Source organism: Diachasma alloeum, unplaced genomic scaffold (assembly GCF_001412515.2).
Source record: "Diachasma alloeum isolate Michigan unplaced genomic scaffold, Dall2.0 Dall_scaffold_00366, whole genome shotgun sequence".
NCBI classification, from domain to species: domain Eukaryota; kingdom Metazoa; phylum Arthropoda; class Insecta; order Hymenoptera; family Braconidae; genus Diachasma; species Diachasma alloeum.
The window spans coordinates 789,218-807,415 of NW_021680505.1; the positions used below are offsets into that span (position 1 = coordinate 789,218).

The 18,198-nt window shown below is 33.8% G+C and overlaps 2 protein-coding genes across 4 annotated transcripts in view; one reads left to right on the forward strand and one right to left on the reverse strand.

Moving 5' to 3' along the window:
- The window catches only part of LOC107041513 (dmX-like protein 2), a 47,320-nt gene extending 39,360 nt beyond the window's left edge, over positions 1 to 7,960 (forward strand). For 2 of the 3 annotated variants that reach the window (XM_015262095.1, XM_015262096.1), the window contains exons 15-19: positions 706 to 792; positions 2,179 to 2,239; positions 3,745 to 4,316; positions 5,530 to 5,613; positions 6,642 to 7,960. In XM_015262095.1, coding sequence (XP_015117581.1) covers positions 706 to 792; positions 2,179 to 2,239; positions 3,745 to 4,316; positions 5,530 to 5,613; positions 6,642 to 6,758 — 921 coding nt within the window. In that variant the 3' untranslated portion in view covers positions 6,759 to 7,960. The remainder of the gene's footprint in view (positions 1 to 705; positions 793 to 2,178; positions 2,240 to 3,744; positions 4,317 to 5,529; positions 5,614 to 6,641) is intronic. The other variant, XM_015262097.1, reaches the window with a different exon arrangement.
- A 2,999-nt stretch (positions 7,961 to 10,959) lies between these two features.
- LOC107041478 (asparagine--tRNA ligase, cytoplasmic) lies at positions 10,960 to 17,700 on the reverse strand. The gene is made up of 4 exons (XM_015262063.2): positions 17,358 to 17,700; positions 14,517 to 15,760; positions 12,697 to 12,960; positions 10,960 to 11,776 (listed from the first exon to the last, which is right to left on the reverse strand). The coding sequence occupies exons 1-4, from the start codon at positions 17,389 to 17,391 to the stop codon at positions 11,645 to 11,647; spliced, it is 1,674 nt and encodes a 557-aa protein (XP_015117549.1). The 5' UTR covers positions 17,392 to 17,700; the 3' UTR covers positions 10,960 to 11,644.
- Between the last annotated feature and the right edge of the window lie 498 nt (positions 17,701 to 18,198).

Here is an 18,198-nt window from a genome sequence, read left to right on the forward strand (position 1 = left end):
TTTATTTATTTCTTATTAAAATTTCAATCAGAACAAAATAAACTTGGACAAAAATTCCATATTTTTTTCCCCTCTATCAAATTATTTTCAATGTAAATTTTTTTTTATTACTTTCAATATGTGTTTTATCATTACAAAAGGAGGTAATTACATCGAAATTTGAGGAGTGTTAGATAGGGGAAATTCCCATCAGAACAAAGTAAACTTGAACAAAAATTCCTTAATTTGTTCTGCTTTATCAAATTCGTTTCAAAGTCAATTTTTTTATTATTTCAAATATCTGTTTTATTTTAACGAAAGGAGGTAATTACGTCAAAGTTTATGAAGTATTAGGTAGGGAAACACTGTTAAAAATGATAATTATTCCCACTTTATTGATTTATTTATTTATTTTTTGTCAAAAATGACATAAATTTGAACAAAAATCCCACATTATTTTTTTCCTTTTCGCAAAATCATTTTCATTACTCATTTTGGATTTCTAAACATCATTTTTTTTTAAAAGAAAAAGTAGATCTTCCCTGGGTAATTAAAAAAAATATTCGAAATTTCTAACAGTGTTGATTTTTTTTTTAATTACTTTAAATAAATGTGTTTGGGGGTAACGCACAAGTGGTGACGGAGACAATGTTGCTTGTTCAATGCTTGCCTAACATCCATAACTTGGTCTGCGTCACTGACCTGATGGCTCACGCGCTCGTACAGATGAAGGGGATGCCCGCTTTTCCTGGCTCCCACGACCTGCGCTTCTGTCAGTTTGTCGCTGATAGGAGTAAACACTTGTTGAAGCCGGTGAGACTAACAATCTAACGAAACAAAAAAAAATTGATAAACAAGAAAATGAAGATAAAAAACCTTAGAAATATTTTTGATAATCATTAATTATTCGTTATCACTCCTTTATTTATTAATTTTAATTGAAATGAAGACTCAGTCATTCGATTAATTGACTCTGAACGTTTTATTTTTGATGAAAATAAATCGTTGGAAATTGTCTTGCTAATATCTCTCGATTTTGCAGATTATGAAGTTTTCTACAAAAAAGGTCTCTTGATAGTTTTTTCTAGTTTCATTCAGTATTGAGATAATTTAATAATTGATAATTCCGGAGTGAAACTTTGAAAATACAAAATAGGGGAATTTTCCCTTGTTTTTCTCAATTTTCACCGGAACTAATTAATTTTCAGAAAAAAATATTGAGATACATTTTTATAAATAGTGGAATTCTCGAAAAAAATGTCTATAGACTTTTTTAAACTGCATTAGAAACCAAAATAACTCAACAACCAACAATTTCCAAATTGAAGATTGAAAAAAATAATTTCCTCTAATTTTCCCAATTATCTCGAAAACTAATGGGCTCAGAGAAAAATGTGAAAAGACATTTTTTGTAGGTAATAGAATTCTCTACAAAAAATTCCTTCCGACATTTTTCTTTCAGGCTCGTCGTTTCGAAGATATTCGCAAAGCAATTCATGAACGCATTATTAAATACTGAAAAATAATTAATCAATTAATTTCCTCTTATTCTTATCAGAATAGAAAGGCATGAGTCAACAAAAATTGACAAAACTTCTGCCTTTCTATCGTCATTAAGCCAATCAATAAATGAATGGAATTATTCTAATGCCTCAGAGTCAATTAATCGGGCATGAAACTGATCTTTTATTGATTTGTGAAGTTCAAACTTAAATGAGAACAATTCATAGCAATTTCATACCGCTACACATTCACATGTACAGTAAATAATGAATAAAATACAATAGCTTGATTAATGTTGATTTCTGCCTTTTGTAATATAGTCCTTCAGCATGAATGTTTGGTTTTATAATTTCTGTGCTACAGTCTGATTTTGCATGCTCTATGGGTCATTCTGCTAGATAAAAAGTCGCTCATAGCTGATATCATATTTCCGTGGATAACTGTCTCGTTCTCGATGGAATCTGTTGAATTTCCAATGGCGAAATATTTTTATCATTAAGCATGAGCTCAATGAGTGGTCATTAATCACAAATTATATTCGAACATTCGTACCATTGACACGTCAATTTCGTATTTGGTCGAGTTACCTGTTACATTCCCGTTTATTTTTTCAAGTTTAAAATTATAAATGTTTAGCGTTATTATGCATTTGAGTGGCTGATTGATAATAATGATGCTGTTTATTTTTCTGAGCAGATCCTGAAACATAAAATCGATGGCATTAGGAGAGTATCTGCGCATCCACTTCTACCTTTGTGTAAGTTAATTTTTTTCATGCTTCACCGTTAGTTTTTTGTATCAAAAATACGAATTGGAATACGATTATAATGTGTATTGAGAAAATATACATTCTCGTAAGAAATCAGCCGACGTTGAAAAAAAAAGATATCGAATATATTAATTAGCTTTCCCAGCAACAAGAATGCCACAATTGATTTTAATCCAAATAAATTTCGTTTTCATCATACAAATCTCAATGAAAGTTACGACATACGTTTGGCCCCTGTCTATCGCCTGTATGTTGACTGCAATATTTAAAACAAAAAATAGAGAAAAACATCATCTGATGGCGCAATGGGAATTTCTTCCCTAAATTTCAGCTTTATTATGTTTGATTAATTTTTATGAAATCGATTTTTTTTACATTGAAGGACATTATTTACGGTTTGTTGTGATGATTAATTGTTATGCTATTTAGATATAACGGGATGGTGAATTTGGCGATGTCTCTGCAGCAAACGATTTTGAGTAACTAAATCCCCTGAGTGTCTCAATATTAATAAACGAAAGTATAAATAAGAAAAATAGTGAATGTATAGATTTTCAGTCCCTCAAAATTCTTGCTTCAGCAATCACCTCATTAATTTGTATCCCTGCAGTTCAATATTCTGGAGATGATTTAATAGAATTATTCTATATTGAATTGGTGAAGAGATTGGATTTTTCATATCCCGTCTTATTGAAGGAAAATGATCTCTGAAATAAACAGTTTTAGGAGAATATGTCAATGGAATTTTTTCTGAAGAATTTTATCAACTACAAACCCTTACATTCTGAGATATTCATTGGAGACTGGCCAACCCTGGTAAAATAGTCCGATTATTTCCGAGCGGGTGATAAAAAATGAATCGGCGTCAATGATATTTTTGTCTTTGCCCGTTACATTCCGATTGGCTGGTAGGTAGAGTTTGGATTTTGAGAAAATTATGAGAATTAATGGGAACAAGGGTATGTGGCCGTTATCGTCCGATTACTTTCCAAAAAAGTGGTTGATAGATCTCATATTACGCATGTAAATATTTAAATGAGCAATAAATATTAAATATTTATATGAGCAATATGGGATTTATCAATCACTTTTTTGGAAAGTAATCGGACGATAACGGCCACGGACCTTTGATCCTATTAATTCCCATAATTTTCTCTCTTCATTTTTTATCACCCAGCCGGAAATAATCGGACTGTTTTACCAGGGAATAGTCAATCGACGTAAACCGTTTTACCGCTTCGCTAGTCAGTTTAAAAATAAAAATTAAATTATAATACGTGATAACAGGAAAACTTTAGGTAACGAATTCAATTAAACATTGAATTGGTTAGATTCAATTCTCCGCTATCGGGATAAAATGAGAAATTATTGAAAATAATTCCAAACATGACAAATATTTGTGGCCGCTGTTGCAGACTAAAACCAAACTGTTTGCTCTCTGTTCTTCGATTTCAAAATAAAATACAAAAATCTATTTTTAAATTGTGTTCCAGACTTAACTGGATCTCAAGACGGCTCAGTCTCTCTCTGGGAGTGGGGCCACCAGACAGCAGTGGCAACCCCTCGTCCCCCAGGAACTTTTGCAAAAGTCACTCGAGTCCGTTTCGCCCAGCACGGGAATAAATTCGGTGTAGCCGACTCCGACGGCCATCTGTCGCTTTTCCAAGTCGCCTGCAGAGAGGGTACAGCCAGGCCCTTCTTCAATTATCAATGCCACAGCAAGGTCACCGCGGACTTTGTGTTCTTGGGTGCCTGCAGTCTTGTGGCGACAGCTGGTCACGGTTCCGAGGGTCGAAATGTCGCCCTCTGGGACACTCTTCTGCCCCAGAATAAATCTCTCGTTCAGGGATTTACGTGTCACGATCAGGGGGCGAGCTCGGTTATTCTGGCTCCACAGCATCAGTTGTTGATCAGTGGAGGGAAGAAGGGGGATATTAATATCTTTGATGTGAGGCAGAGACAGCAGAGGCACAGGTTCCAGGCTCATGAGTCGGCTATCAAGTGCTTGGCGCTTGATCCTCACGAGGAGTTCTTCGTCAGTGGAGCTGGTGATGGTGATATCAAGGTGAGACCTGAGATTTAAAATGTTTCGTCTGTTTTTCTCCGCGGGGTGAAATATGAAATGACGTATGAATTATGAAAAAAATTCCAATGATGCAGCAACCTCAGATATTTCTCACACACTGTTAGAAAAACAATGAAATTTCATGGACAGTTGACTACCAATTGCCAGAACAGTGAAACTGAAGGGGGAACTAGGAGGAAAAAATAATGAAATTTTAGGGTCCACTGAGAATTGAGTAAAATTCCAGAATTTTAAGGGACATAAATACGAGAATTCCTTTATTTATTTGAATTTCCAATCTAATATGAATCTTCAGTATCGAATTACATTGAATTTTCAGTGAAATGTGAAATTTCAGGATTTTTTTCCCCCTAAATCGCATTCAATGTCACTCTCGTACAAATTCAAGAATATATTTAACGAAATTTTCTGGTTTTCTATTCATTTTCAGGGAAAAATGGAATGGAAATTTACAGTTCTTTTGAATTTTTCCACGAAATTCTGAATTTTTAATGATGAAATTCCTCGTAATTTCAATGGTAATTAAATTCGATAAAAACTTCCAAAAAGTGTACCGGAAATTTCAGACAAAAATTTTTAACAGTGCATGAATGGTTCAATTTCTGCTCATTATTTTGACTTTTTACACAAAACACCTTAATTATTACAACCGAATTTTTACGAAGTCTTTCATGCGTCAGACTGGTAGAAAAAATGATCACCCAAATGCGTTATACTTATTATATTGAATTTTCAGTGAAATATGAAATTTCAGGTTTTTTCCCCCTAAATCGCATTCAATGTCACTCTCGTAAAAATTCAAGAATATATTTAACGAAATTTTCTGGTTTTCTATTCATTTTCAGGGAAAAATGGAATGGAAATTTCCAGTTCTTTTGAATTTTTCCACGAAATTCTGAATTTTTAATGACGAAATTCCTCGTAATTTCAATGGTAATTAAATTCGATAAAAACTTCCAAAAAGTGTACCGGAAATTTCAGACAAAAATTTTTAACAGTGCATGAATGTTTCAATTTCTGCTCATTATTTTGACTTTTTACACAAAACACCTTAATTATTACAACCGAATTTTTACGAAGTCTTTCATGCGTCAGACTGATAGAAAAAATAATCACCCAAATACGTTATACTTGTGATTATGAAATGTTACTTCATGCATCGATGATCGATTTTTTATTTTGTTTTATCCAGGTTTGGGGTCTTACTGTCCATTCTCTGTTGTATTCCTTCCCTGGGGAGCATCCGAGATCGAGTTTCTTCAAGAACATCGGTCAAGTGAGTATTCCACAATTTTGCCATTATTTTTTCTGGAAAAGCTAGAGCCTGTGTCCAAGAAATTCTATGAAATTCCCATAGTAATTTTTCGATAATTGTATTGTAATTCGATGAGAATTCTATTTATATTTTATGAAAAATTTTATTAGTTTTTTACGCCAATTTCTATTGAAAATTTCAATCAATATTTTATGAAAAAGGATCAATATACGGTGAAAAAATTGGAGAAAAATCGCCAAACAAGTCAAGTAATCGTGGATCGGAATCCATTTCTAGGTCTTCTTGACTCGACATTGGGGCAAAAAGTGCGAGACGAGTAGTGAATTTTTGATAAATTATCCATTTAAATTTTCTCTCGGTCAGACTTATTTCCTAATATTTATTAAAAACGCTCTTTGAAAATGTTCAGTATTTATTTCTACTCTTTACTTCCGAATGGATCCGCGATGCATCCACATTGTAATCGTCAAATTTTCACATCCTCTAATTTTGATTGGGAATGATATAGAATGGTCTGAAATGCAAAAATACGAAGTTTCCACTTCCCGCTGATCAATTTTTAGAAAATTGAGCAATTAAATGGCTAAAGTAATTCCAAAAAATCTGAAATTTTGTCAGATTATAGGTTTTAATGAGGGCTAACTCTGCAAAATTTCAACCCAATCGATCTAATAGTTTTTGAGAAAAAGCGATTCGTGTTTAAATCGTTTTCCGCAAATATCTTCAAAACTAGTAGACACAATTTGGTACTCGAAATTAAGATTCCAAAATTAAGGGTCACAAGTATCAAAATAAGGATTACGAGTCTGACGACGTCTGTATGATGTCATTAGCGATTTCAAAGTGTTTCAAATCGTCAACATTGAAAAATTAATTATTAATTAATGAGCAATATTTCAAACCTTTGTGAATCAAAAATGAATTATTTAGATTCCAAACTTGCGATTAGAAAATTTTAAAAAAATTCATGCAAGTTCTCTATTAACAAATGTCAACCAACTTCTAATGTCGAATATTCTCCATTCAAGGGGGTGACACAATTGCACGTAGATTCAGCAGGTAGACTGTTCTCCTGCGGTGCAGACGGCTCAATGAAGGTGCGTCAGCTCCCCGAACGTGACTGCGTCGTCCACACCCTCTACTAGCACCACTAAAACCCGAAAAAAAAACGGAGTAAAAACCCCCAGAACGATCCTCCCATCCTAGTAAGTAATGGACCCGCAACCAAAGTCACGCATTAACGCCGAGCAATGGTCACACTCTCCATGCGAATGTACTCGTACAAACCCTCGCTTGAAATTCCATTCTCATTATTTTTCAGAAATATTGACGACAATTTCTTCCTTTAATTGAATCCAAACGTCACTGCCAACATGTTCCCACGTCGAGTAGACGAATAATTTACACATTTCAACTGAAAAATTTCCTATAATTTTTTGAGAGTACATTTCTGGAATGTAATCGTGAGCGTAACCATTGCCTATCGACATAATAAATGCTACTCGCTAGCTTCTTAGGAGCGAAAAAAAATGTTAAGAGTATTTCAATGATGAAGTGCAGGCGAATTTACCTTTCCAAGCTCTAGAATTCAGTAAAGAAGTGGTTAAAAACAGATTAATTAATTGAACTTCAAGATAAACTACAGTTTTAATTTTCTCGACTGAAATTGTTTAATTATTTTCAAAAAAACTCATGTGCAAATTCAATTAATTTGTCCCATTTTATTAGATTTTTTGATGAGTTTTTGTTGAATATCTCTGAATTGGAGTGGATTAGCAGAACTTTTGTTAAGATCCCTTTATAGAAGAAATTGATATTAAAAAAATCTGCAAAAATTGTGTCAATTCCTCTGAATTTTCGCACAAAAACTGAAGATGAAAGAAGTCAATCATCGAATTTTAACCACTTCTTGCCTGAGTATTTTTTTTATTCAACATTCTGCTTAGAAGAATATTATTTTTTCAAGTATAAAAACCAATAGAGTAATTAATACCTCATCACTGTGAAGAAATAAAAGAAGAGTTATTTTTCCTCGAACTTTCAAGCGCATTTGAGCTAAATCGAATGGCCTATTTTATCAATCTCTCCATTGAATCTTCACCTTAGACATAGCTTTCTACTCTTCTCCCCTTGTTTTTCTCTCAATCTTTCTATTATGGATAAATAATATATGTCAACGTTGACTCGTTTTCGTATTGAAATCACTTTGTATAAATAAACGTACAAAAGCATATTGAAATACGATAATAATGTGTGTTGAGTAATCGTACACTCTCGTGCGAAATCAGTCGACGTTCCCAAAAAAAAAACATAAGAGATATCGAATATATTAATTAGCTTTCTTATCGGCAAGAATGCTACAATTGATTAATCCAAATAAATCTCATGTTTATCACACAAATCTCAATGAAAGTTGCGACATACGTCTGTCCGTTCACTAGCTTCAAACGAATGATTAATATATATTGTACCACCGAGAGGTCCCCTATATGTGCACATATAATTCACAAATGTTGACTGCAATATTTAAATGAAAAAAATAGAGAAAACCATCGTCTGATGGCGCAATGGAAATTTCTCCCCAAAATTTTGTCTTTCGATTGATCAATTTCTATGGTATTGAGTTTTTTTTTATATTGAAGGACATTATTTGCGGTTTGTTGTCATAATTAATTGTTGTGCTATTTATATATAATATAATGGAATGGTGAGTTCGGCGGTGTCTCAGCAGCCAACGATTTTGAGTAACTAGATCCCCTGAGTGTCTCAATATTAAATAACGAAAGTATAAATAAGGAAAATAGTGAATGTATGGATTTTCAGTCCCTCAAAATTGGAAAGACATCGCCGAATTGTGTATTCGCTTGCTTGAGCAATCACCTCATTGATTCATATTCGTGCAGTTGAATATTGTGGAGATAATTTAATAGAACTATTCGGTGTTGAAGTGGAGAAACTGGTGGATTCCTCACATCTCGATTTGTTGGAATTGAAGTGGTTTTTGGAATGAATGGTGTTTAGGTAAAATGTTAAGCATTTTTTTGAGAGACATTTTCTCAACTACAAAAAGGGGAAATTATAAAGAATAATCATCAAAAATTGAAAATTGAATTGAATAGGCTTCATTGATTGATTCGAGATTCCTAGTTTGGAATTATTTACGAAACGAGGACTTCAGGGAAAAATGTCTGGTGAAATTTTTTGTGACGAATTTCATCTCTCAATTACTTGTTTTAAAGATAAAAAATGAAAATGACGAATTTTGGTTATTACTGAATAATTCATTCTAGGAGAATATGAGAGGGGACATTTTTGCGGAAAATTTTATCAGTTACAAAAAGGGTATCATAACATTGGAATTATCTCCGGAATGAATAGTTTTAGAAGAAAATGTTGAAAATCATTTTTTGCGGGAAATTTTCTCAACTACCAAAAGGGGATCTTGACATTTTCCTCTACAACCACCGATGTTTCTATTTAAATTATCAAAAATAATTTAAAAATTAAAATTAAAATTTATTACGTTTCATCAAGTGATTTGAGATTCAAAATTAAAAATTGTTCTCAAAACGAAAAATGTCTAGAGAATTTTCTAAAGTTCAGAAGATTCTCTACAAAAAAGGTATCAATCAATTGAAAAAAAAAAAAAATAAAACAAAGTGAAATTCCCCCAAATAATATTTTATCAACCTTCGGATCATCTGAAAGAATTGAATTGACTACGAAATGTTAAAAAATATCCGCATAATTATCCAAAGTGATGGGATTCCACCACTTCACCACTGAATAATTCCCTCAGTCATAGATTATAATAATTTCCAATTTGCTTTATTTATTCCCCATTAAATGAACGGAAATCCGAGAGCCGCAGGCAGGCAATCCAAACAAAAAAAAACTACCACAATCATTACGCTTATATCATCAATTAATTGTAGACTAATAAAGAAACAGATAAACTAAAAAACAAAATTAGTAGAGAATTAATCGAAGCATAACTGCAACGCAGATCAATCTCGGGGGGATGGAATAACGAGGCGTGAGGCTTAAAGCATCAACTCGTTGACGAAACAATAATTAAATGATCGATTAAGAGAGGATAAATCATTAGAATATCTGCACTCGGTCTTGATCAGTGATTGATGAAGGCAATCCTATTATTCAGGTAATAAATTGTTGATGATGTTATACAAGGTTATTTACATGTTAATTAATATATGTGTGTATGTATATAATATAAATATTATGTAGTAACGAATAATTCACGTAACAGGAGGAATAATGAAAAAAAGTGCAGTATGGTATAATAATATATTGTTAATTATTAAGATATAAGTAATAAATGCAATTGAGGAAATTAAACACAAATGAATTATGTAAAACGTTGGTAGGTAATAGTCAATTCACAGTATTGTACACATTTACTTCGGATTTTTTTTTTGAACTATGTGGAAATATTTTAGTGATTTGGGTTGTTTTGCTTTTGGGTGAAATAATCGGCTTGAATCACGATTGAAATTTATGATTCCTTTGGAGATTTATTGGATAATGGAGGTATAGGGAGCTTGCAGCGCGTTGTATACTTGAATACCCAATTAATGATTAATTGTATGTAAATTGTAACTATTGAAAATGAAAATGAAAATTCAATCCGATTTGCGTCATTTATTTTCCTTTGGGGGTCTTGGGGATTTAATCCTCTGCACTTTTATTTACTGGTGAAAAAAAAACTTTGTTCTATCAAGAGATGTTTTTAGCATTCATTTTTTTACTTTTTTCAAATAGTTTTGGGAGTTCTCGATAGCCGTCGCTTGAATCATCGGAATACCCTCATAGATCATCGAATATACTGAATTTCTCAATGAGTTCCATATAACCCGTCATTTTGATTGTTCAACTGAGGTATTAGCATTCATTTTTCGATTTTTTTCAAATAGTTTTGTGAGTTCTGGATAGCCCCTCTTGAATATTAATGAGGGAGGATGGAATAAAATCTACATATATTTATTTGATTGATTGTCCTGAAGGGCTATTTACCTATTGACAGTCGTGAAGAAGGGGACTGGCAGGTTATTGAAAGGCCTCAGAGACGCTTTAGCTCCTAAAATGCTTAGATAAACGTTCTCACGGTTTTGTACGACGATGACTTTGTTGGCATTGTCATTGATAATGTCCCAAGACGGTCAAACGTCTTTCTTTCGGAAGTTGGACTCTTGTCACACCCGTGAGAGGACTTACCTTGCTGATAACACTCGGTTTTGAGACATTCTCTGATCAAGAATTGTAAATTCTATAAATCGAAATTCTGCCGAAAAATGATGACGAAGAATAAATTATCAGATTTTGGTATTTTTCTTCCCAGTACATATGTATTTATTGATGTCTATAATTGATTATAGGCAGTTAAATGCATGGGTTACAAATGCAATTACCATTAGGTTGCTACCAAGATAAAAACCTAAAGAATAATGAAGCCCAAGTGCATGGTGAAAAGTACGTGAAAAAGTGGAGTTCCACGCATGAAAAAAATTTATTTAAAAAAACCTAGCGTTTTCGCCAGAAAATTCTATTGAATTTCCTTCGCAACTCTATAAAAATTCTGTTAGAAAATTCTATTTGTTTTTTTGCGACAAATCCATCCAAGATTATGCAATTAACAATGTCCTTTTGTAAAGAGAAATGTGATAGAAAAAAGTCGATAGATTTTCAGTTTCCTATAGAAATTCTTGGGCGTAAAATTTCCAAGTTCTCTCCATTGTATTTTTATTCATTTCTTATAATGAAATCCGATTTAAAAAACTTGGAAAATTTGCGTCCAAGGTTTGTTATAGAAAAAGTCCCAACAGAACAATTAACATAAAAGAATTGCTATCTGTAGACTGTTTTGTAAACAAATATCTGTGAATTTGTGCAAAAAACAAATAGAGTTGCTCAATAGAATTCTAATAGAATCCCAATAGAATTTTTCTGCGGAGAAAGCGGTGGGTTTTTTAATTAATTCTTTTTCATAGGTGTCAGCGGATAAATGTTTCTTTTATGGACGACAGCGCTCCAGAAAACGTGGGTAGAGACAAGTCTCACGTATGTGGTATCTGTTCAACAGCCAGCAGGCGAATCTCTCGAGTCCTAGGCCGTATCCTCCATGAGGGCATGTGCCATATTTACGCTGAAAACATGGAACAAATGTCAAAAAAACAAGTAGGAAATTGCTCTTGCCCTCCTATGGTATAGTTATTTTTGCTATTAAATTAGCAATATTCTTCCGAGTAGTGATTTTGCACATCATTTTTTTCTATAGCATATAATTCATTGTTTATTTTACGTTATGAAATTGAATGAGATTTATTTTTAAACAATTGTGTCAGATTTTCAACTTGGCTGAGTGTTAGCATTATCATTATTCTTGTTATCGCTTTCTTTCATACAACCGACTGTATTTTTTGGGTTCCTATCACTCCCCTCACCCCTTTGTTGCTTCGCGGGCTGACATTCTCGTCCTAGCTACGTGGCATTTACTTCAGAAGCTATATTTCCTACTCACGTTTTGGTGTTTATATTTTCGTCGAAAATTAGAAATTTGCAAAAATCATTATAAAAATAAAATGAACAAATATAACTATCGTGATTATCGTTCCACTTTGAAAATGCGGTATTGAAACTAATATTTTAGCTATAAATGAATTCATTTGAAGCATGATATCTCAAAATATTCTCGGAATTCCAATTTCTAAAAAATACTAAAATTTTGCAAATTTTTATATAAATCAAAACAACGATTATTGCTTGCGTCTTCATCTTCGAATCCGATTAAAAGGGTATCCAATAACATTTTTTAAGCCATCATTCAATGAATTCAGAACATTTTTTTTAGTTATTATGGGGCACTCGATTTTTGGAAAAATTATTAAATGAATGAAATTTGAATTAATGTCGATAAATAGGGCCCAACAATACCTACAATTGAAGAAAACCTTTGTCAGACACATGTATACATACATGCACAAAAAATAAATTATACAAAATTAAATTTCCATCCAACTTCCCCTCACAAAATAATATACTTGTGTTGATGTCTAAATGATTTACCTGGTCAGTGTACCAATAATAAGCCGTAGGATCGATTTCCTCCCTCTTGTATCCCTCCAACAACTCGTCATAATCCCAGATACGCATTGACCCTCCAACAATTTCCCCCACATTTGGCAGGAGAACATCCACAGATTCAGTCAGACGTTTGTCCTCTGGACATTTAGACATGTAGAAGGATTTTATCGCCACTGGGAAGCGACAGAGCATGATGGGCTCGTTGATTTGATCTGTCATCTTTCGTTCTGGCATTTCTGGAATGTCCTGGAGAGCCATAACAAGTGGGTGATTGCATTGTTTATAAATTACTATAACTATTGTAGCTGATTAAGGTGTTTCGTGCGAAAAAGGTAAATAGTGACATTCATGTAGAATTCATATGGAATTTTTATAATCACAATTGAATTATCTATGAATTTTCCTAGATTTTTTTCAGATTTTCTTTTCAAGTTATTAACGATTGAAGTCGCTTCTTATGCATAGGTTCTTATGGAGATTTTCCTGCTTAGCATGAAACTATATTATCAGCTCAGATAGTAACGCAGTTTCGTGCTAAACACAAAAATCTCCATAAGAGCTCATGGAGATCTTTATATAACTTGAAAAGGAAATCTGAAAAAATTCTATGAAAATTCATAGACAAGTCGAATGTGATTATAAACATTCTATATGAATTCCAGATGAATGTCATTATTTACCTTTTCCGCATGAAATACCTTAATCAGCAATTCACTATTCTTTTCATAAGAACTTCGAGTCTATGGCGTTACCACAAAAACCCATGGTATGTACGAAAAAAGATAAATCAATAGCATTCGATTTTTCTGTATAAATTGTTCTACTGAGATATTTCCTGTAGAAATTCCTTGGATAAAATTTCCTGTTTTTTTTTTCATTTTTTTAAAGATATTCAAGTACTTTGATTATTTTTTTCCCAGTGAGATGCTTTTCTATTCTTGTAGTCCAACATCAGAGCTTTCATTTGACCCCATTATACCCTAAGTTTCCGGACATTTTACAATGATTTTATTATTGAAACTTTGCAGGCCTAAATTTGAATATCGATATTGAACCTTTAGGAAACATTTTGAAAATCTGGAAAAAATTAGACAGTTTACTTTTGGAACAAGATTCATGAAATAATTAAAAAATTGCAACTTGTGAAAATTACGAACCTTTCTTATAAATAATTTATGAACAATCAATTTTCTACCATAAAAATCATTTGTTCGGAATCGTAACAAATTTATTCACATTCAGAATTTTTATCAGAAATCGATTTCGTGCCTCAAAAATTCAGTTTTTCGAAAGTTTAAACAAATTCAATTATTTATTTAGAATCAACAAATAGTTAAAAAAATAATAATTCTCTGTAAAATGTAATTTAAAAGACACTGAATATTCATGATTTGTTTCAAATTTTTCGCACGCAAATTAATTGACAAATTTGGGGATTAAAAATTCATGTTGAAGAATTCCTACAAACAATGTCCAGAAGAAACTATTCTACAGAAAACACTCACTATAATTTAATCTTTCTGTGCAACTTTCTCAATTGAACACCACGCCATTTTCTCCTCTTTTCATAAGAAGATTCAAACAAAAAAACTTTGAGCCGAAGTATTTTCATAGAAACCATCTCAATAGAATAAATTATACAGAGGAATCAAAGTCCATTGATTTTTCAATGGAATCGGCCAAAAATTCATAGAAAGTTCAGTAAAAATCCAATAGAATTTCCTACGAAATTTTTTTGCACATTAGAACATCTGAAAAAAACATGAAAATAATCGAAACAAGCCATTAAATTCCGCTCATACCTCTCCAAACTCATAAAAGCTCCCATCCTCCTTAGTAATCCCATGTTCCCTGAGATACTCAATAGCCTCAGTATAATTCATCCTCTTGAAAGGTCTCTTGGGGGCTTGGAACCCAGGGTTGAGTTCGTGCACCATGTACCCAAAAGGGGACTTCAATACCCTATCAACAACATCGCACACGAGATCCTCAAGCCTATCCAACAAATCATCAAAGCTGATGAAGGGGCACTCAGCCTCAACATGGCTGTACTCAGCCAGATGTCTCCTGGTCCTGGACTGTTCAGCCCTGTACGACTGTGCAATGCAGTAGACATCCCCCATTGCAGGAATACACGTCTCGAGATAAAGCTGCGAGCTCTGAGTCAAGAAAGCCTCCTCACCAAAATAATCCAGCTTGAACAGAGTGGATCCTCCCTCCACCTGTGTCTGCACCAGAGTTGGAGGTGTCACTTCACAATACCCTCGAGCCAAATAATGATCCCTGAATGCCTGTAGCAGAACAGACCTCATGATGAGCACCTTGGAGGTGTTCTCCCCCCGAATCATGATGTGTCTCTTGTCCAGTTGCACGTCAGGATGAGCCTCTTCATTAAGAATGGAGTCAGCACCCCCTGGAGGAGAATTCCCAATCAATTTCCAGTAGTCGACAGCCAATTCATGACCACCAGGTGCTGTTTTCCCCTCAGGTACTATCCTCAAGGTGCCGAATAGCTCGACAGAGGCTTCGGTGTTCAACGTCACAGCATCATAAGTCTGGCACAGTTGATCATTGAGGACACACTGGAGGAAACCAGTGCCATCCCTGAGGGTTATAAACATCAAAGCCTTTCCCTGTCGCCTCAATCTATGGACCCAACCGAAGATCTTGACTCTCTTGTCCCTGAAGTCCTTTCCTGATTGGATCTTTATTCGTGTGGCTGGCGGAAGGGACTTGTCCTCCTCAATGACGATGGACTTGGCCTCCTCCAGATTCTTCAAGCGTTTTTCGTCGTTCTCCTGGAGCTTCTTCTCTTTATCTTGGTTCTTGTATTGGTCGCGCTGCCAGATCTTCTGGATCTTCTTCAGTTGGGACTTTGCTGCGGGCTCGTACTTCGTGGAGTCGTCCTTTGAGTCTTGGAAGATTGTCGGAAAGGGCTCTTTCTTGGCGGAGCGCATCGCTTGGAGGATTGTTTTGAAGGGGTTTTCCTCGGTGCCATCTCCAGTCTCGTCGTTGCCGGTTGTTTCCGAGGTGTAGATACCACCACCTGTTGATGAAAATATTGTTGATCTTGAAATATAATTCAATGTTAGTCAGTTGGAAAAAAAAACATGGATAACCCTAGTGGAAACCTATTGACTTCTTATTGAAAACCCGGCTAGTGCTGCGTTGATACTGGTGGAAAAAAAATCGTAGTTTTTTTGCGCTTTTTTTTCAATGGAAATGTTCAATGAGAAATGTTTCATGGAAAAGATGAATAGAATTTGATTCTTCTGTACAATTTATTCTATCATGATATTTTCTGTAGAAATTTTTGGGCTCAAACTTTCTAAGCTTTTGCCTTCGATCGTGTTAAGAGAAGAAAATGGAGTGATAAAAAATTAGAAAATTCATGTAAAGGAATGTCTAGATCTTGATGAAAATATTGTTGATTTTAGAATATAATTTAACCTTATGTAGTTTGAAAAAATTTCATAGATAAACCTGGCGAATTCCATTATTTTCAATAAAAATGTTCGATAGAAAATTTTTTATAGAAAAAATTCTATGACCCGGTTGCACCAGCTCCGGGTAACAAAAACGTCAGATAAGAAAAAAAAAATTGGATGTTCGATGGATTATTTTACCCGGGAGAGTATCTCAAATTTATCCCGGAACAAAAAATAAAATTTAATCCCAAGGTTAAATCAGTGTTAATTCAAATGGGGCTACAGGACAAAAAAAAATTATTCTTCGGGTCAAATATTGAAAAATTATGACCCCTACGATATAATTGACCCCGAGGAAAAATTTTATTCTGGGGTTTATTTGGATAACAGGGCTTGTTGCAACCGGGCCCTAGTCTTTTACATATCCAAAAAACTCATGTGCGTGCTAAATTTCATTTTTGGGAGATAGTCAAAGAGATATCTCAAATTTATCAAAAAGTTATCTAGAAGACCGTCTTAACCAAGATAATATTCTGCACGAATATAAAAGAATATATAGTTTTGAGTATTGTACTCCTTGAGAAGTTCAAAGGTCTCTTGACATTTCATTCTGAAATCACTCCTTTTCGAGATAATTGAAAGATTAATGTGGAAACTTTGGGGGCAATACTGATTATTCCGTAGGTATCTTGCAAACTGGGAGGTTTGGAGAAAAAAAGTATAAAAGGTTTCTTGAAAATGTTTATTTCTTTATTTGAGAATTACGATATTTTCGATCTTCATTTGAATACAAGTATGAAGAGATTTAATAGCAAAAGTTCTGATATCTAAGAGAAATTTTGAAAAAAATTTATAGAAATTGTACTTAAACTGTATAACAATTTTATTTCAACTCTATTATTCTACTCTATTATGAAAAATTATGAATTGAAATTATGAAATTAATTGAATGGAAGGAATGAATTAAATTTAATCAATTAATTAAATATGAATTACATTTTCTGCTGTGGAATATTCATCGTGATTTTTCATGCCTCAAAATGAAACTCAAATGGATCTGCTGACTCCACGATACGATTCACTCATATGAATCGTATCGTGGAGTCAGCAGATAATGACGATTTTATGTAGTTAGTTTTACTTCGACTTCTCCTAAAGGATAACAAAAAAGATATACAATACAATAAAGATATTATTTCACATGTTGAATATTACCTAACGTCAGTTTTAAGAGATCTTCTTCCGGCATTTTTTCTCAATTCACTGTAAAATACACTTAAATATGGTTCCGGCTGAACTTATCACTTGGAGATATTCTTATGAATATTCGAAGGCTCGTGCTCCACCAGTTTGACAACAACCACTAGCAGTTATCGATACAGATGAGGAGCACAGGGGGCCCTGGATCGTTTTTTACTTGAACAATGCAATTTTCTGATGCAATTGTCTTCGACAATCTCAACACTTCCCCAATGGTGATGCACCGCCTTCAATTGTTGGAGTGAGGTTATGTATCTCGACGAATGATTCATGCACACATGACGGTACGACTCACACACTGACTAGAAATGCAAAATGACCGTCATTTTTGAGACGCGTAGTCTCAAAGATGCAAATGCGTCACATGACCCGTCATATGACGGGTCATGTGACGGTCATTGACGAGGCGTTCATGACGGCTGTCACAATTCCCCCTCCCCTTTCTCTGACCGTCACAACTTGTCAAGAGAAAATGACAGTCATTTTTCATCTATATATATGAAACTTTATTTTTTTCTCGGTCAATTTTCAGTTGAATTCCTTTTGCATTGGCCTAATCCCTATTTTGAAATGGAAATCACGTTTTTTTTCCATCCATATAGAAACTATTTTATTTTATTCATGACCGTCACAAATTGAAAATTAGTTATGACCGTCATTATGCAACTATATAGATGGTTTGACAACAATTTGGTTACAAATGATTTGTGACAATCATTTGTAATTGGAAAATTTGTGCGTCACATGACCGTCATTTTTTGGTCATATGACGCGATCTAAAAAATGACGGTCATTT